Genomic DNA, 22,833 nt, shown 5'->3' with positions numbered 1-22,833 from the left:
TGGTTGCATCCCAGCTCACGTGGAGCCTGCCTTTCAGTGGCCCTGGCTCTCCTGGGAATTCTCAGTGGCGCAGACGCTTATAGCCGAGGCCCCCGAGCCACAGAAATGGGGAGTAGAATCAGACCAGTGTGCACCTGGGAGATGCTTGGTGGCTTTCGGGAGATCCCCGAAGAGGTACCTGGCCCACCAAAGGTTAAAAAGCTCTTGCACTAGCGACTCAGAGGCCTGGGCAAGGCGGGAGGCTGCACCCAGAGGAGGCGGATTAGGCAGATTAGCCAGCGAGAGGCCTTCCCCGCCCGGCGCTCCGGGAGCTGAGTTCTGGGAAGGAGAGGAGAGCACGTCCCCAGAGCGCTAGCCCCAGGTGAGGGCGAGGAGGGGAGTGTGCGAAGGCCGGTTCCTTCCCCTTCTCGCCCTGCGCCCCCTCCCGCTGGCCCGCCTCCCTCTCCTCATGCCCCAGCCTGCTTGCTCCGGTTCCTGCAGGGACCTGGGCGGAGACGAAGAGCCACCTGTGGCAGGCAGTCCATGGCCCCCTTGGACTCGTGCCCAGGATCGTGGACCTCGAGATCCCCCAGTTCTGGGGGAGCTGGCAGAGCCTGAATCCTTCCCGGCCTGTTGCAGAGGAGGGAGGCCAGCTCCTGTCTGCCCGGCGCTCCGGCTCACCCCAGACCACAGTCGCCTGCCCGTCAGCCTATCCCCAGCCTGCCCAGAGGGGTTCCGAGAACTGAGTGCTACGCACCTGGCAACGTGCCTGAGTTTGAGACAGCCCACCTTCCTCCTGGAACCCCCCCGGGTGACCAGTTCAAGCCAGGACAGGTGCAGAAGGGACACCGGCTCGCTGCTCAGGAGCAGCGGTCTGGAGTTTACGTCCAGGTGGAAGGGCGGGCTGGCCACGTGCCTGGAGCTCCCGTGTGGGTGTCAGCAGCAGAGGACATCTCCCCAGGGACCCCAACAGCAGGAAAAAGGCACTTCCTATCCTCCACCCAGCTTTTGGGGCTGCCCTCCTCTGAGACTCATCCCACATGGATGGGGCCTGGGAGTGGGACCTCGTTTCCGCACGCCCTGCTGTTTGTCCATGAGCCGCGTTGCATGGGCTCTGAAGTTTGCTTAAGATGTACTTGATAAGAAGCGTTCAGCAAACAGCAGTGCAGGGCCCGGCCCTGGGACGACAAGTGAGTGCCAGTTCCTGGGCGGATCCAGCTGGTGGCCTTGGGGGGAGGGGGGCTGGAGAGAGAGACCCCAGGCCTGGGGGGTGCGAGCGGTTGGGTGGGGAGGGAGGTGACATGCTGAGCTCCTACACCCTTGTTGAAACTATTACTTTGGGACACCCCGGCCCTAGGCATTGCTGGGGCATTTATGGGGGACCGGTGGGTGCTAGTGGCCGGGTGAAGCCCCCTGCGGACCTGTGTGGGCGTGCAGCGCACAAGATCACAGCCCCCACTGTGCTCCAGGAGAGACCTCGGCCAGAGAGTCTCAGTGGCAGCTGCCAGAGGTTGCCTGGTCCAGAAGCACTATCCAAAGGAAGCCTGTCCTGGTGGGCACAGGGCCCTGGGGTCGGGGGTACTGCGGTCAGGCCTGGGACCATGGCGCACTGAGCTTCGATGGGAGAACTGAAGTGTCCCCGAGGCCGCTGGGCTGGTTGTCCCTGCCCCTTCCCTGTTGGGCAGCTGTAACTGGGCCCAGAAGCTGCAGCAGCCAGGTTGAGCTGGGGGGCGCCCATCTCCCCAAGGTCCCTGGCCTGTTTTGAGTCTCCCTGTAGGTTCAGTCATTCATTCCAGAAGTGTCTGCCGGGTGCCCCTGAGTCCTTCCTGCATGCTGGTGGCTCTCAGCACTGCTCTGGAAGGGTGGCCTGGCCTCGGGTCTCCTGGGCAGAGTGTGGCACTCTGCTCCCAGCCCAGTTTCTCTCTGTCTTATCTCCCTGTGCCCGCCCTGGGCCTGGGTCCCTTTGCAGCCCACGTGAAGGGGGGCATTGAGCCGCTGCCCACAGCGGGCAAAGCGGCTCCAGGCGTCCTGCTGTCAGCGGCCTCTTGGAAGCCTTGCAACAACTGAGCTTTGTTCCAGGCCTAATCTGACCTGGTTCTGCGAAGCGTGACTGCTGGCATCCTGCAGGCCTCCGGGACGGGAAAAGGGGCATCGGCGGGGAGAGTAAGATGATCCCGGGTCGCAGGGCGGCCTTTGGCCCAGGCTGCCTCTGGCAGGAATGAGAGTCACGGTCATCCACTGAGCGATGCTGGCTTTGTGATGGGAAGAGGAACCCTGAATGGCCGCTCCGGCCTGCATGTGTGGACCCCAGCTTCCCAGGGGCCCCTCGAAGTGCTGGGTGGGGCGAGAAGGGCCAGATCACTCTCCCTGGGGAGTAGCGCCCTCCCTGGCCCAGGGTTTCAGAGGCAGGGCTGAGGGAGGAGTCGTCCTTACCCTCTTTCTGGCTCCTGGGGAGCTTCTCCCCGGACTCTTAAAGGGCATGCAGTGAAGCCTTGGCTGTGACTGGGCCCCCCCGGGCGCCCCAAGGCTGTACCTGGGAACTGGGGGCTGGCCACATCCACCCTAGACCTCCCTGAGAGCCGTGCCTGGGCCCCTTGTCCCAGCCGGGCCAGGCGTGTCGGGGCAGCAGTGGAGACTGTCTGCCCGGGCTGGGGATCACTCCCAGCGAGCGTGGTTACCAGGAAGACCTGGGAAGGGGCAGCTGGCAGGCCGCCTCGGGCTTGTCCTGCAGATCAATCTGATCTGATCTGCATCCTGGGGCTTTCACAGCCCTCCCCGGACTGTGCCTTCTGTTTCCACCAGGATCAGGGCCCAGCGGGAGAATAATGCTTCTGTAACCCAAGCCACTTGGAAGTGGGTTAAATCCAGCCCCTGTCATCTTCCAGCCTGAGGACTAGGCTAATCCACCTGGAGGGCTGTGGAGGGTGGTTTGCAAAACTCACTAATGAGCACGTGACTTTGACTCTAGCTACGGGGTCCAACGTGTGTGTTGAAGGACAGGTGGTGGGTTTTTGTGCAGAGGTGACCCGGTATAGACACCGTGGGGACACCAGGCGGTGGAATAACAGCCGAGTACACGCAGTGGCGGCGGCATGGGACTGGAGGGGAGGAGGTGGTGGATCTCTCGTCAATGTTAGGCGCCTGAGGCGTGGTCACCCCTCAGCAACGGGGAGTGGGTCGTCCTGGTGGCAGCGCCTTCCTGGTAGCTGGGGATTGACACTCTAGCCGCCAAGCCCGTGCTTTAGTTTTTAAAGGAAGTCTTTCTCAAATAGACCATGTATCTCTTCTTTCTCTTTTGCCTTTATTTATTTGGTTGTTCACTTTGTTCATTACTCGTTACCAAACAGTGTGAACAGGTAATTAAAAGGACAAATTCTCCAATCGCATCGGTTACAACATTGCTTTTTCTGTTCCCTTTAGTACTTGTTTCCACATGCACAGGATGCATCGTTTGATTTAACTATCAAAGGCGTGTAAGTTTTTTTTTTCACAGAGTTGCGTATTCTCTGTACACATCGTTTTTTTTTTTTTTTCTTTTTTTTTGTGGTACGCGGGCCTCTCACTGTTGTGGCCTCTCCCGTTGCGGAGCACAGGCTCTGGACCGGGGCACGAACCCGCGTCCCCTGCATCGGCAGGCGGACTCTCAACCACTGCGCCACCAGGGAAGCCCTGCACAAATCGTTTTTAACTCTGCTGTTTTCACTTGAAATCAGATCTCACACGTGGATTCCCTGATCACAGTTTGAACGGCTCTTCAGAGAGGATGTTCCCGAATTCACTTAGCCATCCTCTCACCAGAGCTCTTAACGTTCTGCTGACGTTGGCGCTCTTCCTTGGTGATGTGCACCCGTGACCCTGACGGAGGGCGCCTGCCGTGCTGAGCCGCAGGTGTTGCAGTGGCCGTGCTTATAGCTGTGAGACATGAGCTGGCTGGATACGTGTTCTTTTTTTTTCCAACCAATGTTGTTTATTTATTTTTTTAGATGTTGGGGGTAGGAGTTAATTAATTAATTTATTTATTTTTGCTGTGTTGCGTCTTCGTTTCTGTGTGAGGGCTTTCTCTAGTTGCGGCGAGCGGGGGCCACTCTTCATCGCGGTGCGCGGGCCTCTCACTATCGCGGCCTCTCTTGTTGCGGAGCACAGGCTCCAGACGCGCAGGCTCAGTAGTTGTGGCTCACGGGCCTAGTTGCTCCGCAGCATGTGGGATCCTCCCAGACCAGGGCTCGAACCCGTGTCCCCTGCATTAGCAGGCAGATTCTCAACCACTGCGCCACCAGGGAAGCCTCCCAAATAAGTGTTCTTAACACAGCATTTTATTAAGAGGTTTAAGGAACAGAAAACGCCATTTGCCCTGATTATCAGCCTGCTTAGAGCCACTGAGAAGTCCCAGGGTTTACTTGTCCTTTAAAAGATCTGCCCGTTGCCCACGGTCTGTGATTTCTCTCTCTGACTGGTGTGTAAGGCCAGGGGCTCCCCCGACCCCGCCCTGCCTCTCCTTCTCTCCCTCTCTTCTTTGGCCCCTACTGGATGCTCATGTACCCTAGGAGGTGTCTCTTTGCTTCCTTGGGCCAGCCTGAATGTTCTAGTCTTGGCGATGGGCCACCTGCCCCCAGGTGACCAGCCACCTCTCCTGGAGATCATTCGTTCTGCTGCCGGGTTACCTGGGCAGTGGTTTCTTCTGGAATCTCCAGGCTCCCCAGGCCAGTCAACAGTGCTGCCTGTCGGGCCGACCCTCCAAGGCCGCTATTTTGTTTCTCTCCCCTCCCCTCCCATCTTCCCTCCCAGGGCCTCTGCCCCTCAGTCCCTAATTGCACCTCTCTCTATGTATTAATATATCCTTGCATTATAATCTCACGACCGTCGACAGGTTGAGTGAAACACGTGTACCTCTTTGGCGACTTGGTGCCCATTAAACAGAAGGGCTTGAAGACTGATGCAGCCTTTCCCGTATTCTGGGGCGTCCCCTTGCGGCTCCCTTTGCTGTTGTCAGCTGTTTCTGATCGCTAACCTTCCTGCACCTTATCCACGATTTCCCCCTTGGTCCATTGGCCTTACTTTGTTAGTCTGCTCGTCTTCCTCACCTGTGCAGTCTGTTCATGGCGTGTGAACCGGGGTCTAACCAGGAAACAGAAACCACTCCAGGATTTAGAACAGAAGGACTCAAATGTACAGATGATAGAAAAGCCAAACCAAGCATAAGGAGGCAGCCAGGGTTGGGTGGGGTTTATACAGCTCTTTGAAGGTACGAATGGGATTATTTGTTACGAGTGAGAAAAGAAGTAACAGCAAATTATAAGTTTTAAACAGCGGGCAAATTTCATAAGCGTCCCCAAATCCAGAAAAATAACAGTGTTTTTTATCAATCAACTACTTGTCCGATCTCCAAAGTAATTTTTTTTCCCTACATGTTTTTGGCTGCATGCTCTTTGATCACTTCTTTATATGATGACTATGTAATATCATTTTCTGTTGAATGAATAGAAAGTAAATTCATCTTCCTAGTTACTCAGAAGTTAATTTTTACTTTTGGTAGTTGGGCTGCATGAAAAAGCGTGGCTTAACTCACGAGTTTGTGGTACTGCTGCTGGTTTTCACCCTACAAACACAAGAATTCTGGTAAATTCCATTTTATGTGATTCCCATCCAGAAAGAAATAGACAAGTATGGGCCATATGGGCCATGCACGTGATGCATTATTGCATTTCTTTCTGACCAGAGATACTTTCTGTTTTGAGTCGACATTGAAGAGGATTGAATTCTCTGCTTACAACTTTATATCTGGTGATTGGAATCATTTCCCATAGCCTAGCTTCTGGCTCCATGCGTTTCAAATCTTGCTGTCCCCCACTGCCCACGTCTTTCCGGCACCAGGTACTGCAGGACACGTTCCTATCTTATCCCTTCAGATTCTGCACAGTAGACAGATTTGGGAAAGTCCATGGAAGGAGTACTCCTGGCCTTGCACATTGGGGCGACGAGCCGTCACTTAACTCTGCATGGAAATAACTGTGAACTATGTAAATAAAACCCAACTACATTCAAGCTAAATATCTTTCCAATTCAACTTTTCCTTAGCAGGAGCCCCCACATGCCAACAACCCCTCCACTGGTACCTTACACAGGAGAAAGGGTGATGGCCAGGAACTCAGGGAAGAAAGAGACAGCAATCTTAACTGATGGGGGTTAAAATATCTTCTGTGTTGCCAGTTTTACAAAAACGCTGTGGCCCTTCTCAGTGCCTTGAAACGGATGCACACGTGCCAAGGGCTCTGGTGCTTGAGGTTCCGTAGCTTCCCGGGGACAACCAGAGATGAGCCTGGGGGAGCCACTACCGCACCCCACCACCTGCAATCAGAGGATCAGAGAGAGGAAGGCGTGTTATCAGAATCCGGGGACCAGGGTCACCTGACGGGAGGCTGGACAAAGGTGGGCCTGCCTGGCGGCTGCTGGAGAAACCTTCCAAGGCAGAAAGCGGGGGAGAGATCTACCCTGGTTCTCCCTGGCTCCCACCTTCCAGTCTCGTCCTATAGGTTGAATCCAGCCGAAAGGCTACAGACCTGGGGACCTGGAGACCTCAGCCTGCAGAGGTCCGCTCTTCTGCCACTAAAGAGAGCCTGGGAAGGGCGAGGAATGCGGAGTACACTTGCGCTTAAAATTATTCATTGTTTATCTGAAATTCAGATTTACCTGAGTGTTGTGTATTTTAGATGGCAATGTCTTTTATGGGAGTGGGACCCAGAGTCCAGACGCCCAACTGGTGAACCTTCACGGGAAGGGCTCTGTGGGTCCTTGGTCAGCATTGATGTCATGTGATGGACTTGGCCGTCTGGTGATGCCGCTGCCTGCTGGGCAGAGCCCTCCACATGCAGGAGCTGCTGGTGCTTCCCCGGCCTGAGAGTGGGATACCAGTGCTGGCTCCCCACTGGCCTCAGGAGAAAGGGGAAGACTGTGTTCCTGGGGGCAGCCAGAGAGGCAGGAGGCTCCTGGCCGAGGTCCTGGTGACCCTATCCTTTCTGGAGGGACTCTCATGATTTTTAAGAAAAAATTGAGAATTGATTCCTTTCTGTAGATAAGCTCCTGTCATTACTGAAAATGGGTATTTGTGCACGAGTTTGCATAGCACCCCTTCCTGCAAAACTCCCTTTTGAGAAAATGGTGACTTTCTGGCTGGGAAGGGCTGTCCAGCACCACTCATGGCCGGCACAAGAGCAGAAGGGGGTGTGTGTGTGTGTGTGTGTGTGCGTGTGTGCGTGTGTGTGTGCGTGCACGTGTGCGCGCATGGGGCCGAGTCACCCTCCCCTGGAGACCACCTGCTTCCTGTTCTGCCCCTGTCCTTGGGTTAAGATGTCTGGGCTGTGTGAGGCCCCAGGAGGGTTGGGGACGGCCACCCTGATTATGGGTGGGGACAGTGCCTGCGACTCCAGTAGGAGAGGATGATGGTGCGTGGGTTCCCCATCATTAACGTAATAATAATAATCCCCTAACTCCGGAGTCTAGTTAGAGTCTCAGTGCCCGTTTAACCTTGTATTTTACAATACCAGGATCTATCATAAAAATTTGGCTGAAAGGAAAAGACAAAAGGTCTTCTCAGTAACTGTATCCTTCTCTCTCTTATCCAGGCTCCCCAAATTATATGCTCAGGGGAACACCCATAAGCTGGGCATCCAGGCTCCTAGACGCGGGGCCAGCACAGGTCTGCCAGGCTCCTGTGCCTGGTGGGGCCCCTCTGTGGCGAAGGGGCAGGGAGGGCATGGGACTGTTTACCTGGAGGTGGGCCCTGCCGTCAAGCTGCAGTGGTGGTTCCCCACCCCGAATGCTGGTTCTACCAGGAAATGCTCCCCAGGGCGTCCTAGGTCTCCTCCCCCTGCCCAGCATCATCCCCTTTCTCTCCAGGACCAAGGAGCCCCATCTCTTTGTCTGGCCATCTTCTTTCCTATTTGAAATGCTGCCTTTTCATTCTCAGTGGGACACCAGCCAGCAGGGACTCCCCACTCGCTTCTCCTGTCTTCTTTGCTTCATCTCATCTGAAGTGTGTTTTAATCTCGTGGCCTCCACGTGGGAAACCTGACTGGTGTTTGTCACTGGCCTGTAGTTCATGAATATCTGTGAAATGGCCTTTGCCCTGGCCTAAGTGAGCCCAGACACCAGTTGGGGAGTTTCTGGTGTGGCCAGGTGTGGGAGGGCACCGGGATTCTGAGTCCCCCCAAATCCTGACTGTTTTCTCTGGATCGCAGAAACTGCCCCCCACCACCCCCCATCTTCCTGTAATGTGCAGTCCATCCTGGAGGCTGGGAGGGTTTTCAGCTTCCCGTAGTTGGGAGGGAGTCCAATAGGACTCCTGGTAGCCTTTCTTGGGGTAGCAGTATCCTGGCTATAACATGCAAGGTGCCTTGGTTATAACTTACATTTTGTCTAATGTGTTAGCACAGGGCAGCCAAGCTTTGTTAATTTCCGATTGTAGATCCCTGGGTCCAGGCTGGTGTATGTGGCTGGCGTATAATAATAATTTATATTAGTATGTAATATATAATATGCCAATAGTGATAATATCTACTGAGCGTTCATTTTGTGCCAGGCACTGTGCTACGTGCCTACCATGTGTGACCTCGTTTAGTCTTAGTCGCCTGTGAGTAATCCCCATCTCTGTCCCCATTCTGCAGATGGGGAAGCTGAGGCTTGGAAAGGGGAGGTTGTTTCCTGGGGCCTGCAGGGAGCGCCTGGCAAGGTCTGGATTCGAACCCTGTTCATCTGACTGCAGGCTCTCCTGCCTCCTTGGCCTCTGAGAACTCAAATAATTTGGTCTGGGATGTCGCCAGAGAGCTGAACTTCAAATCATCTCCTCTCTTTCCGAGTATGTTTTATTTAAAAATCACATAAAAATAACTCAGTTCTCCACTGGAAGGACTGAGCCTTTAGATGTCTTGGAGGCTTTTCTGGCTACCTCTTCGCTGGTCTCCGACACAGACCTCAGTAGTTAGGTCCAAGGAACTGAATTGCAGCTGCTCTCGTTCTGGGGTTTGTCCCAGGGCTGCGGTGGAGGCGGCCCCGGGCGGGACGCTGGTTGGAGCGCGGGAACCCCGGGCGGCTGCTTCCCATTCTTTATTAAGGGAGCAGGCTTGGCGTCTTCTCTGTGCCAGGGGCTGCCTGGCACCAGCTGCACGTTTTGGGAAATCTGAAAAATAAACAGTGTAAATAAAACTTAACTCGACCGGAGAAATCTGAGACACATGCTGTTTTCCTCATCACCGTGTCTCCACCCCGACCGTGGCTTTGGTTCTTAGGGATCAGATGCCTGGGGTTGGGGTTTAACCTGAACAGACCCTCTTCATTTTTATCTTTGTCCAGAAGCCAGAGGCGGGGGCGAGGGTGGGCGCCCAGCTGGCCTTGGGGGGATGCGCGGCCGGAAGTGACTGGATCCCCAGGAATGTGTGGCCGATCCTTCTCCATTCCTTTGCCAGGCTGTTTCCATACTGGGGACTCACTGGCTTTATGGGCTCAGCTGTCGCTCACTGGTGCCACTTTCAGCCCAGACAGCTGACCCCTAAGTAGCTCATGGTGCGCATGTGTGGCGTCGGGGGACAGATGTTGAGGGTTCTCATGTATCATTGTATGCAGTGCAGATCCCAGTTAGGCGTGTGGAGGGAGGTCACAGCCATGGTGGAAGTGAGGCTGGAGCTGGGGCCGGGGATACCCACACTCACTCCTCTACCCTCTCAACAGCCCTGGGACCTGTGCCTGTCCCCACCTCCCTCTCCTCCCCAGCCCTGGGCAGCCCCACCAGAGCCACTCTGGACCTGCCCTCTCCTGGTCTTAAGGGGCGGTCAGTTCTGGGAGCTGGACGCTGGGCCCTCCTGCCCCCCGCAGGTCTGAGGCTGTGGTCCATCCAGCCTGTCTCTGGCAGGACCAGCCTGGAGTCACCATCCTGGTATTAAGGGGCGGTCAGGTCTGGGAGCCGGACGCTGGGCCCTCCTGCCCCCCGCAGGTCTGAGGCTTTGGTCCATCCAGCCTGTCTCTCTGGCAGGACCAGCCTGGAGTCACCATTCTGGTTGGACTTTTGAGGAAGGATGGAGCGTTCATCGCTCAGCAGGGGGCGGACTTCGCATCAGTGTCAAGTGGGCACTGGGGAAGGATGCTCCCATCTCTGTCGTGTGAGGCCGCTGATAGTCAGGGTTCGTCAGAGCAACAGAGCCAATAGGGGAGAGAGAGGGAGAGACTTATCATGAGGAATTGGCTCATGAAATTCTGGAGGCCGAGGAATCCACCATCTACCGTCTGCAAGCTGAACACCCAGGGAAGCCGCTGGTGGATTCAGTCCAAGTCTGAGGACTGAGAACCAGGGGAGCTGGTGTTCAGTCCTGGGGCAGAAGACGGGCGCCCCAGCTCACGTGGTCAGGCAGAGAACTCTCCCTTCCTCTGCCTTTTGTACTGTTCAGGCCCTCCAGGGACTAGAAGATGCCCACCCTCACTGGGGAGGTGACCTGCTTTACCCCGCCCACCAATCGAACGTTCATCTGATCCAGAAACACCCTCACAGACAGGGCCAGATGTAGTGTTTAGCCAAACATCTGGGCACCCCAAGATCCAGTTAAACTGATACGTGCAGTCCACCATCATGGTCCCCGTCGTGGCTGGGGTGGGGCTGGGGGCTTTGTAGGAGGCTCGACGGCTTCAGGGCTTCTGAACCTCTCTTCCCTCATGTGTGAAATGGGGGTGGTAGCCCCTGCCTCATGGGATGGTCATGTTGAGTGAGTGGGAGAATGGATGTAAAGCCCGTGGTTGTCATGGAGCCTTGGCATTGGAAGTGGCTGTGAGAGCCCCGTGTCCACCTGGCCCTCCTTCAAGGGTCAGCTTGCTACCCCCCTTCCTGGCCCCCCGTCTCCTCGAAGCCTCGCCAGTCACCCCGGGCCCCGGTGTTCACACCCCCATCAGAACCGCATGTCACATGCATCTCTTGCAGTGTCGTTTACGTGGTGGGTGAGTTCAGCTAAAACTGGGGCTGTCTTGGCGTCCTCCCCAGCCTGGAAAGAGGCCAGGGCTTAGTGGCAGGTATCTGTCAATACCAGGCCCTGAAGGATAGACCTCTCCCGTCTTGTCAGCTGTTGAGTCATCTTGCAGATGTGGAGAGCGCGTGTGTCCCGGGGGAGCTGGACGGGGAGACCGGGTCTGCAGGCTGCCCTGCTCAGGGCTCTGGAACCTTTTGAAACATAGCTGACTGCATTCACTCCTGGTTGGTCATAGTTTAAGAGTGGGTTTGTGGAATGAATGAATGAATGAATAATCTGTCTGGAGGACTGCAGGGGAGGAGCTAGCACAACTGACCCCAGCGTTCTGGGTGCATGTTGGATGACGGAGGCTGCAGGCGGGTCCAACCTGGGCCCCTCTGGCTCTGCAGGCTCTTCTCCACTGCGTCTTGCTGTCCATGGGGAAGGCCTCCGCTGGGCCAACGTGGGTGTCCCTGCCGTCCTCTGTAGGACGGCCTGGTCATCCAGGCAGCAGACCCTAGAGCACCGTGACCTGGCAATGATAGGACGGCCGCCTGCCACTCCCTCTTAGAAACCTCCTGAGTCTGGCCGGCTTAGCACCTCAGCAAATCTGCTCGAGTTGGGACTTGCCTGCCCTGAGCCTCCCCAAGCATTGCATGCTGGGCCGAGTGGTGTGTGTGGAGGGGCACGAGGCCGCGTTAATCTGGGGCTCCCTCCTGGTGGGCGGGGGAGAGAACGGCTCGTCCTCCATGTTCCCCAGTCCAGCCCGGCTTCCTCCATGTTACAGACCCCGGGACAGGGAAACCCCAATTCCCAACAAGGTGGGTGCAGGTTATACGGGGGCTGGCCCGTGCCTGACCCATGCCAGCGCCTCTCCATCCCGCAGACAGTCCCGGCAGCCCCGCACGCAGGAGCCGAGCCCAGGTTTTGGAGTTTGAGGGACTTGTCTTTATCCTGGGCTCAGCTCCTCATAGCTGTGTGGCTTCCGACAAGTGACTCAACCCCGCTGAGACTTGGCCGTCTTATGTGCAAAGTGGAGTACTGAGGGTTATGTTAGGTGGGGGAACGTGTGTCAAGGCTTTGACCCAGTACCTGGCGCGCATCCGGACGGCGGTGGCTGCCGCGGCCAGGTGTTACCTGGGAGGACTGGGGCCTCTGGCCCCACAGGGGACGGATTTCTGGTTCTGGAGCCCCTGGCAGGAGCAGAGGTGAGAATACGCCCAGTGGCCTCAGGTGACCTTTGCCCTCTGCCCTGTCTTTAGGAGTCACGCGGACCTCCGGCGGCCGTCTCCGGAAGCTTGGCGACCCGACTGGCCCGGGTAAGTGGCTAGGTCAGCCTTGGCCCCGTTGGTTTGTCTGGGGCAGGAGTTACTGCTCACGTGCTCCAAAGAGACTCTCCCAACCACTGCCTGGCCTGGGTGGGCAGAGTGGGGAGGGGGTGTGGAGCTCCGCCTCTCGACCTCGGAGCCTCGGGGGCGGGGCCTGTGCAGCTCCTCCCCACCGGGCGGGCGGCTCTGGCCTCCCAGACCCCGGCGTGGCCAGCACGGGAGCCTGCTTTGTGTCTTTCTTGTCAGGTCCAGCGGCCAGGCCCGGGGGCTGTGCCTGGTCCGTGGTCTCTTGTCAGAGGACATTGGGGCCCAGAGGTGAAGGGACTCGCCTCCCCTAGGAGGTGGGAGAAGTGTGTTGAGGACCTGCTGGGTGTCAGACCCCGGGCTGGACGGGCAGAGGGGCATAATGGCGACGTAGCAGCTGTTCTGCAGGAGGGGATGTGCCCACCCGGAGCCCACGCCCCACCTTCTAGACCAACCCTGTCCAGTAGAACTTTCTGTGTCAGTGAAGTGTTCCCTGTCTGCATCGTCCAGTACGTTAGCCACTGTCCACACGTGACCATTGAGCACCTGAGGTATACATTGTCTATGTTATTTATTCATTCATTTGCATAGAATTAACTGACTTATGATTCCCACTTAATATCTACTTGTGGCTAGTGGTTATGAAATTAGACAATCCGAGCCCATGCTGGCTCTCTGGGACCCCAGAGTTCTGAACCCAAATGCCCCTGGGGCAGCCCGGCCTCTCTCCCAAGTGTGTCCTCCAGAGGCAGCCCCCGCCAGTGGGCTGGGCACCCTCGGGCCCGTGTGGTGGCCGATGGTGGCTCTTTGCTGGGAGTGGTGAGGTGCGGGGCACGTGATGTGCAGGCTGGACGTCCACATGAGTGTGTAGGAGGCCCTTGCGGTACAGGACGGGCCGGGTGTGGGAAGGGAAGGGTGACGCCGGCTGGAGGCCTTGGGGTGGTGAGTGATTCACGTCCGTGGTTAAGCGGGAGCCCCGCCCCCTGCAGACACGTTGGGCTGCTAACCACTGTGCTGCCCGGCTGCTGCTCTGTTCCTGGAAGCCTTTCTCGGAGCCCCTGGCCTCTGCCGCTGTCTGCCTCTCCATGTCCCTCCCTTTCAGCTGCTGGGCTGCGTCTCCGGGCCCCTCGGCGTGATGGGCTGGGGGAGACGCCTGCGTTCCAGGAATGAGGTCTCAGGAGGCCGGCGCCTGGGGCTGCAAGAACACAGCTTCCCTCTGGGCATTACTTCCCTGTGCTCAGAGAGGCCAGTTCTGTGCCATCAGCACTTGGCAGCCATGACCACGGCTCTGCTTGGAAGCCTAAGGCATAATTTGCCCAAGCTCAAAGCTGTGATCTGGGTTTCGCATGGGACCGCCTGCTGACACACGAAACCCACTCTCTGGGGGCCTCTGTGGGCTCCGGCCCAGACACCCCTCCTCCTCTTCCTGCCTCCCTTTTCCAACCCCTGCTTCCCTGCGGCCAAGACCTTGGTCCAGGCAGCCTTCTTTCCTGGACCCCCAGTCCCTCTGACCTCACAGAATGCCCCCATTCGGAGCTGCCGTCCCCTCCCCTCCTCCCAGACACCTCTGTCCCGTGTCTGGACCCTGCACCCCGTCTCCTCCCCAGAAGGCCAAGGGCCCTCGTCGTGGTGTTTCCTCCTTTATTTCAGATTTTCACGAGGCTGGGTTTGGGACTGGGCCAGAGATGGCCGTTTCCGCCGTGAGCCACAGTCCGTCAGCCCAGACTACACCCACGGTCACCCTTTGACCAGCTCACTCTGGCCTTTTTTTTTCCCCCCCAGAAATAGAATTGTTAGACATATAAAAATATGTGAAGAATATAGTAAGATACCTGTACACCCACCATCCCGCTTAAGAAATAAGGTGTTACAGGTGCAGCCCAAGAGCTTGGGTGACCCTGTTCCGGCCGAGGTGAGCCGCCGTCTGAATTTAGAACTGCTCGCTGCCGGGTGTGTCTGTACCGTGTGCTGTGTGTCTGCAGACGACTCGCCGTCTGCTCCTGACCCCGGCAGCGTCGCATCATGTGTCTGAGGGGAGTCAGCTGCTGCCCTTTGCTTTTTCCCGAGATGGGACGACTGAGATGTATCCACGCAGCTCCGTGTATCTTAGTTCATTTGCTCTGACCTCGGGCAGGCAGGGATTCCTCTGTGCAGGGGGGCAGAGTTTTTGCCCCCTCGGCCTGTTGCTGGAGGCCCATGGAAGCTTTCCTCTCTTACAGACACTGCTGGACCCACTGTCATGGGTCCGGGGCCTGTGTGTGTTCCCCTGGGCAGACTGCCTGGGCTCTGGGACGCTTGCCCCGGGCCCTCCCAAGTGACCTTCCTCTTTGCTCACCCACCCTCACCCCCTTTCCGTGCTATGAGCAGCCACCCCGGGCGCTGCTGGCCGACCTTTGCCCTGGTTCCCACGGCACCCATGGCATTTCCCCTGCATCTGCTTCCTCACCTCCTTGCTGCCCTGTCCAGCCCATCCCGTCTGTCCCCTGGCTGGGATCCCTGGGGCCTTCTCCTTCTGCCCTGACATCTGGTGTGTGGCCGGGTCCTGCTTTACATCCTTCAAGTACCTCTGGGGGGTGGTGGCCAGAGCCCCAGTCCCACCCTCATCCCTTGAGTGGTGGGTTCAGCAGTGCCGAACCACACCCCCGCCACCAATTCATATTTGCTCAGAACCTCAGAAGGTGACTTTAGCTGGACATAGGGCTTTTACAGGTTAGTTAAAGGCCTGGAGATGAGGTCATGCTGGGTTAGGGTGGCCCTAAATTCGGTGGCTGGGGTCCTTATAGGAAGAGAGACACAGAGGAGGCCGCGTGGGGACAGAGGCAGAGATTGGAGTTTTGTAGCCACATGCCACAGGATGCCTGGGGCCACCAGAAGCCAGAGAGGCAAGGAGGGATTTTCCCCGGAGCCGCTGGAGGGACCGCGGCCCTGTTGACACCTTGATTTTGGACTTCGGCCTCTGAACTGTGGGAAAATCGATTTCTTGTTATTTTAAGCCCGTTTGTGGTGATTAGTTACAGAAGCCGCAGGAAGCTAGGGCCCCTTCCCTCTGTGATCGACACCCCACCCACACAAGGAGCTCCCTAGTACGCTGTCTGCGCTGTGTCCCTGCCCTTACGGGGGGTGCCCCCGTGTCCCCCTTCCCCACCCCCGCCTTGGGTCCCGGCTCACACACCCCTTCCTTAGGGAGGGGCCCTGCTCCAGGCCCGGCTAGGGCCCCACCCCAGTGTCCTGTCACTCAGCTGTACTCATTGTCGTCCCCCGTGGACAGTAGGCGCCAGAGGAGGGGTAGGGCCCCTCCAGCTCGTTGCCCACCCTTTCTCCAGGGCAGCACAGAAGAGCCGCTCGCTCTGTCACTGAGGGAGGGAAGGGAGTGTCCTTTGTGGAGGAGCTGGTCCAGGAAGAGGCCGCCAGAGTCTGGGCCGCTGTGCACCTGACACCCGGGCCCCCGCAGGCATCCCCAGCTGTTACTCCCCCTTCCCACTGGCACCCCCCCTCCTCCACTTCTCTCACGTTTCAGCCTCGCCATCCACCCAGGCACTCAAGTGACAAGTCTCGGTGTCGTCCTTGACCTCTGCCCCACCCCAGCCCCCCCAGGTCAACAGGTGGCCAAGGTCTTGTCGACTCACCATCCCCCCAGGTGGCCCTTGGACGGGCCACCCGTGATCTTGGCCGTGTCTCAGTCAGGCCTCTGTGTCTCCCCTCACCCCCCACCCCCTTTCTCCCCACCAGAGGTTCCTCCTCCCTGTCCAGTTGGTGTCTGGGGGGCTTTACTCAGTCCCGCCTGTGTGCCTGGGCCTGGGTGATAGCCTCCACCCACGGGATTCTTTAAAACAGACCTGGTTGTCCTCTGACCAAAAGACCCCTTGCTTCCCTTCTCCTCATAGGATAAACGGTAAAGCCAGCGTGAGGCTCCCCTCCCCTGTCTAGCCTCTCACCCCTGCTCTCCCCTCCCTGCTCGGAGGGGTCACAGCTCTGGACGCCGTTCTCTTTCCAGGGTGATTTGACCCAGCCTGTCAGTCCCGTTAGCAGGTGGGTGGCGGGGATTCCTCTATCCTCCCCACCCCGTGCTCTATGGCACAGGGCAGGCAGCCAGTAAACATCGTTGAATTGAACTTGATAGGAGAAGCTGGGGGGGATTGGCCAAAAAAACAAGTTTAAAATAAAAATCCCAGCCTTCTTTTGCCTTGGTTGACAAGGAGACTTTCTCTTTGCCTTCTGGGGCAGAAATGTATGGAGAACTCCGCGTCTCCGGGGAGGACGAGGAGAAGAGGCAGCCAGTAGGCACGGTGGTCTTTACATTGAAATTATTTATTTAATACAAATGAAAAACGCAGTTCCTCCGTAGCAGTGGCCCCACGGTAGGCTCTCAGCGGCCACACGTGGCTGCCGTATAGAACGCGGCAGGTCCACGGCATTTACGTCAACGCAGAAAGTTCTGCTGGGCAGGACTGGTCTGGATTGGCCCACACACTGGATCTTCAGATTCATCGTTCATCCGGAGAGACTTTACTGGGTGCCGCCGAGCAGACAGAATGTTGGGATCCCAGGAGGAAGTGAAAGACACCAGCTCTTCGGGGAGTTTTCGTGTATTCCGGAGAGTTTAAACCCAGGGGCCTTGGGGCAGACTCTATCGAGGACGCTGCTCTCCACGGCCCCGGACCCTCCTTGCTCTGTACGGGCAGCTGGGGGCCTTTAGGAATAAAGCGGCAGCCCCCAGCTCCGGCAGGGCCGCAGCCAGGGATTGATGGCTGAGCACGAGGGCCGTTAGCGGTGGAATTTGGCCCTGTCTGGGCCGCCTCTCTCCATTGTCTAGATTTCCTTCCACACTGACCTGGAAGAACTCCCAGAGCAACAGGCCGGCCCAGGCTGTTTGCACCAGTAAACCCTGCAGCAGTCCCCGGGGCAGAGAGTAGCTGGATCGTATTTATTTAGGAACAGCCGAAACTTGAGGCGCAATAAAAAGTGGAGAGAAGATTCCAGAGAGGAATGCAGCAGGCCCCGGGCCCGGAATTCGTCTTGCTCTGGAAGGCTGCTGGCGGCCAGACTGGGGCCGGCCCTGGAGGGTCTCGGCCGGCTGCCCGCCTTGCTGGCAGGTACAGTAGCAGTGACTGCAGGAGGGTCAGCGGGAGGGGTCTGGGGGATGCAGCTTCTTTATTTTTAACTCAGGGAAGCAAACTGTGTGATGGAGTCTGGGGATGAGCAGGAAATGAACGGAAAAGTCTTTTTTTTTAGGTGAGAGGTGGGCATCCCCTGTAGCTTGGAGCTAATTACGGAGGATTCGCAAGTACCTGAACGAGGGGAGGGGGAGGGGAGAGGTGGCAGAGATTCTGAGCTCAGAGCCTCAGAAAGTGTCCTTTCAGCCGAATGCCTCTTCCCCCGCCTCCTCACAGGCCCCTCCCCAGAATGTACCCCAGGAACAAGGCTGTGCCCCTCTTGTCAACCCCTTCCTGAGGCCCCTGCTGCCTGTGTCAGATTCACCTGGAGTGCTTGCCCCCTTTCCGCATGGCTGGGCCAGCCCAGGCCTCCTGGCTTGTGATGGGAGTTCAGGGGTCACTGGGATTGCCTCTTCTGTGTCCCGTCCCAGCCAGGCGCTGGGGCGCGCACACGCACTTCGTGGGAAGGGGCATAGCAGTGTCTTTAAAGATAAAACAGGCCTCACTCTTCCTCCTTACCCCGCACTGGGTTCCTCGCTGGTGATGGTGACATCAAAAAGAAGGTGGCTGGGAGTATGCAGATCACGGGTACAGGTCTGTGGGGCTCAAGGGTAGAGATACTGCCTTTAGAACTGTCTGGAAGGGACTGCTGGGCAACAGTACCCATCCCAGGACGTGGGCAGGCTCCGGTGGCTGGGAGCTGGGGCTTGCTGTCTGGCACGAGCAGAGTTCCCAGAACTGTGGCCCGGGGGGCGGGTCCTGCCTCCCCAGGGCATAAGGCGTTGGTCAATGTGGGGATGTGCTGAGTTCAGAAGCCAGCCCCCTCACTGGGGCTGCTCACGGGTTTACTATGCTAATATGCTTGTTGAAATCAAAGACCAGGACAAAGTTTTTCGTAACCACAGAGCCCTGTCTTGTTCTGCTAGAAGGAGAGGCCACGTGGGGAGCCCTGACCTGCTGACCTGTTGCCCCCTGAGTGGTCGGTGCCGAAGCCAGGACTCAGTGAGCAGCGGGGGTCGGCCGCCCCCTTCTCCCACTGCCTGGCCTCACCCCACCTCTGTGCCTGGCCTCTTCGCGGCTCATGACTAACACGGCCCCGTCGGAGCCAATCGGTGCTGCCAGGTTTTCGGTTTCAAATTATCCCCCGCTTGGGCCAGAATGTTTGGAGTTTTAGGCATGGTTGGGGAAAGGACGCTGAGCCAGACTATGCCGGAGAAAAACCGAGGTCAAGCTGTGCTCAGCAGCTGCGCCAGCCGCAGCAACAAAACGCACAGCGTGTGCAGTCGGCACCTGAAGCAGGTGGTCAGGGTGGCTGAGAACACGGCTGGGCTCCTCGTCCTGGTCCAGCCGCCCCCCAGCTGGCCCGGTCTGCCGCTCCGTGGGGCCTTCCTGGGCCTGCTCACCGCAGCGGGAATTGGTGTCGAAGAGTGCCCTGTGGCATTAAAGGGGTTTCTTTTTTCATACGTTTTCTGTAGTTGCTAAATCTAATACAATGAACATATAGTACGTTTATAATCAGAGAAAAACAATAAGGAATATTTTTTTCAAAATCAGAAAGGAGATTAAACAAACAAATCAAAAAACCTCCAAGATTCCCATTGTTTCCCACTGTTCTAACTTAATTGTTGGTGGTTGGCTTAATGTAATGTGTTAGAATGAAATATAATCACCAGAAAACATCGTTCAGGGAGCCCTGGCTCTTAAGTCTGTCTGTGGTATCTATTTGAGTGTCCTGTGGCTGATGTAACAAATTACCACAAACTTGGGGGCTTAAGTCAACAGAAGTTTATTCTCTCACAGTTCTGGAGGCCGGAAGTCTGAAATCCAAGTCTTGGCAGGGCCGGGCTCCTGGGGAGCTCTAGGGGAGAAGCTGTTCCCTGCCTGCTCCAGCTTCTGCGGGCTGCCAGGCTTCCTGGGCTTGTGGCCGCACCACTCCACTCTTCAAGGCCAGCCTCTTCACATCTCTCTCTGATCCGTCTGCACATCCCCTTCTCTCTCTCTGTGTCAGATCTCCCTCTGCCCCCCTCTATGTGAATACACGTGATGGCATTTAGGACCCTCCCAACCCCCTGATTCAGGATAATCTCCCATCTCAAGATCCTTCACTTAATCCCACCTGCAATGACTTTTTCTTCAAATAAGGTCCCATTTACAGGATCCAGGGATTAGGGTGTGAGATCTTTGGGGCCACTGTTCAGCCTACCACAGTGCCCACCTTCCGTCACTGTGCAGGCGGCCACCTTTGGAGCTGTCCTGCAGACTCTGCTGGGGGTGGGGTGTTGCTATTTGGTGTCTCCCAGAAGGTGTCACCCCCCCAACCCCCAAGAAGATGCCCTTGCTACCTAGGAGACTGCATTTGGGGTCCTGCCCTGGGCAGGAGGGGACGGGGACTTTGTGACATCCAGCAGAGAAGTGTGCATGGCCCTCTTGTGTTGACATGTGGCTCATGTGGCCCTGTAGGGCAGGATTGTAAACTCAGAGGTCACCTGGAGGAGGGGCTGGCAGATAACGAAAATGAGTGACGGGGCCGTGGGGACCACAGCAATCCAGAAAACGCGGTTTCATCTAAAGAGGGTAGTAGTCTTCAAGGCGGCCCCTTGGGCCAGGCAGGAAGGCTCATTCCGTGTGGCTATATGCCCTCCCTTTTCCGAGAGATGAGGAAAATCTGGAGTTCTCGGTGAAATTGCCCGTTTGCAACATTGGCACGAATACACATTTTCTTTAGACAGGGTCAGTTAGGCATACAAAACCTGCTTCTGTGTCTTGGGTAGAGGGCTGCCAGTCTGAACCCTTGCGGTGAATGAAGCTCAAAGGGCAGAGGGGGTGCCCCCCAGCCCTCGCTCTGGCCACGTGCTGTCCCCCTCCACCCCCGAGTTGCCAGCTGAGCAGTCCCGGGACCCCAGGTGAATAGCAGGGAGCAGTGCTGAGCCCCCAGCCCGGCCGGGCCCCATGTCCTCTCCCAGAGAGGCGCTGAGTCTGGGGAAATCAGTGGCGAGGAGCTGCGCTCCCTCCCAGGGGACAGCTGGAGACTCACTGACTCATGAGTAAGTGGTAGGACTCTTCCAGGAAGTCTCCATCCCGCGCTCCCCTCTCGGCTGGGGTGGGACGGCCAGCTGCCTCTGTCTCCGCAGGCGGACGGCACACCCGGGCGTCTGCAGGGGTGACTTCTCCGGGCTCAACCCCGCAGGTGTTCCTGAACCTTCCCTCGGCCCCTGCCTGGGGCGCCACTGCCCCTCCTTCCGGCCGGGTCAGGGTGGGAGTGAAGGGCCGGCAGAGGTGGAGGGAAGGGAAGGCGGGCAGGCAGGAACCAGGATTTTCAAACGCTCCAACCAAAGGAAATCGCAGCATCGCGGGCCGGGGGAAATGAAAGACTCTGGAAGTCTCCAGGAATTTGATTCTGTGAGCTGGTTTCCAAGAGGCTAAGTTAAGCTTCTCCAAGTGGATATTAAAAAGGAGCAGCGAGCCGCCCGGGCGGAGGGGCGGAGGGGCGGAGGGGGTGGAGGGAAGGCACCGGAAGCCGCCGCACGCTGCACCTCTGGAGCCACCGCACAAAGCCCCGCCGGCCGGTCCTCGGCCCGGAGGACCCTGGGGACCGCAGGAGCCTTTCAAGGCCCACGTCCGGCCCTTGCTCCCGCCTCTTCTTTTATTTCTCTCCTTCGCTGCCTTTCCCCTCCCGATTCCAAGAGACAATGCTACTTCAGTTTGGAGCACAAACATATGATCAGCACATGGAAATGTGGTAATTTGGTTGCATTCGTGATTGCAACAGATTGAAGAAATTAGACCAGACAAAGAGTGTTTTTGGAGGAGGAGGAGAGGAGGCAGAAAGAGGGAGGGCGACGGGGTGAGAAAGGGGAGGACGCCTCTGGAAAGGGGGACGCCGGGACTCCCGCCTGCTGCTAAATATATCCGTAGTGATGGAGAGAGACCGGATCACAGGTAGGCAAGCGGCCCTCCTCCCCCGGCTGCCCCTTCCCCTTAACTCACAACTTTCTTTATGCTTCGGGAAATAAGCACCCAAGGGTCACTTTGACTCATTTTTGTGGACATATTTCTTTTCCTCTTGACTGTTCTGAGGTCCTGGGACGTAATGCTCCAAAAGTGAAGCTTCGCTAAGTCGGGCTTTTATTTAAACTCGGCTCTCCGTCCCCTCACAATTTCTCTTTCATTTCCCAATGTGCCACTTTTGCATCTTAAGACGGCCGTGAATGCTGAGACTGTGGGCGCCGAAGTCTGGGAAAGGGTGGGGGGACCTGCTTCTGGCGCTGGGGTCCGGGGTGGCGGCACCGGGATGCCGACTGTGGTTTGTCCGCTGTGTGGTTTGTTTGTTCGCTGCCAGCCAAAGTCCGTCTTCAAGGCCGCCTTGGTCTCCTCCCTGAAATAGCATTTCGGTGCCTTCCCGGGAGTTGATTACAGGGCCGGGAGCTCCCGGTGCCCAAACAAGATGTGCAAATGCCTGTGTGTGTGTGTGCGCGTGCGCGTGCGCGTATGCACACGTACAGCGGAGAGAGCTTATTCTATTCTGCCGGAAGCTTGGGGGAGTTGACCAAGGTGACTCCCACTTGGAGGTGCTGGTGTCATTGGGGTCCTGTACTCACCTGGGCACCGTGGACAGAGAGGGGGTAGCAATGATCGTCCACGTGGTTGGATGGGATTGATTTAGGAAGGGAAGAGCGGAGCTGTGGGCTCTGCTCAGATTCTGGGGCAGAATCACTGATCAGAACATCAGAATGTCACGTTGGGGCAAGGAGTGAGGGCAGATGGCTGGTCCTCGGGCTGGAGGGACCTTGCAGGTCCCTGGATCGGTCCCCGCACCCTGTGTGGGATCGAGGCCAAGTGGGTCACTTTGGAGCAGGCTCAGACCCATCGGGGCAAGAACCAAGCAGTGGAGAGAAAAGAGGCCGCCCCTCCTAAGTCACCCCGGTTAGAAGCCCCTCTTTCTCGGGCTTGGTGTCCCGTGTCAGCCTCTGATATCATTACGAATAATTCTCATTCATTATGGGGCCTGCTGCTACGGCACACCCCTCAAGCCAGGTGCTGGCCTGAGACGTCCTGGGGCATCAGCCTCTGGGCTTCAGGTGCTCCAAGATGACCCCTGGGTCAAAGTGAGGATAAGAATGTTGCTCCCCAAGTGCCACTGGCTTGGTCTGTTGTTTGCCACTGTGTGTGTTGCAGGGGGGGCTCCCCAAGAGGCCAGAGGGAAGGAAGGCGCATGTCAGTGTCTCCTCTGAAGATAGCCCCTTGCCTGCTGCTCCAGGGGCTGATCAGATCCCAGTGTGACGTCAGGGCTGACGGGGCAGCCACAGGCAGGGGAGCTGCCGGCGGGGTACGTGTGTGCGCGCGCACGTCTGTGCTGCAGGGCACACA

At 57.4% G+C, this 22,833-nt stretch overlaps 1 protein-coding gene across 6 annotated transcripts in view; it reads left to right on the top strand.

Annotated features, from left to right (window-relative positions):
- The window catches only part of SEPTIN9 (septin 9), a 165,065-nt gene that overhangs the window by 3,689 nt on the left and 138,543 nt on the right, over nt 1-22,833 (top strand). Inside the window, exon 2 of one of the 6 annotated variants that reach the window (XM_060135046.1) lies at nt 12,224-12,280. The exons of 3 other annotated variants lie outside the window; for them this stretch is intronic. In XM_060135046.1, coding sequence (XP_059991029.1) covers nt 12,224-12,280 — 57 coding nt within the window. Of the gene's footprint in view, nt 1-12,223; nt 12,281-20,885; nt 21,406-22,833 lie in introns of those variants that run through there. 2 more of the 6 variants (XM_060135048.1, XM_060135047.1) reach the window with 2 other exon arrangements.

The sequence above is a fragment of the Lagenorhynchus albirostris genome, chromosome 20 (genome assembly GCF_949774975.1).
Source record: "Lagenorhynchus albirostris chromosome 20, mLagAlb1.1, whole genome shotgun sequence".
Classification (NCBI taxonomy): Eukaryota; Metazoa; Chordata; class Mammalia; order Artiodactyla; family Delphinidae; genus Lagenorhynchus; species Lagenorhynchus albirostris.
Note: the sequence above shows the minus strand (reverse complement) of the source record. Positions and strands in the feature narration are given on the sequence as shown.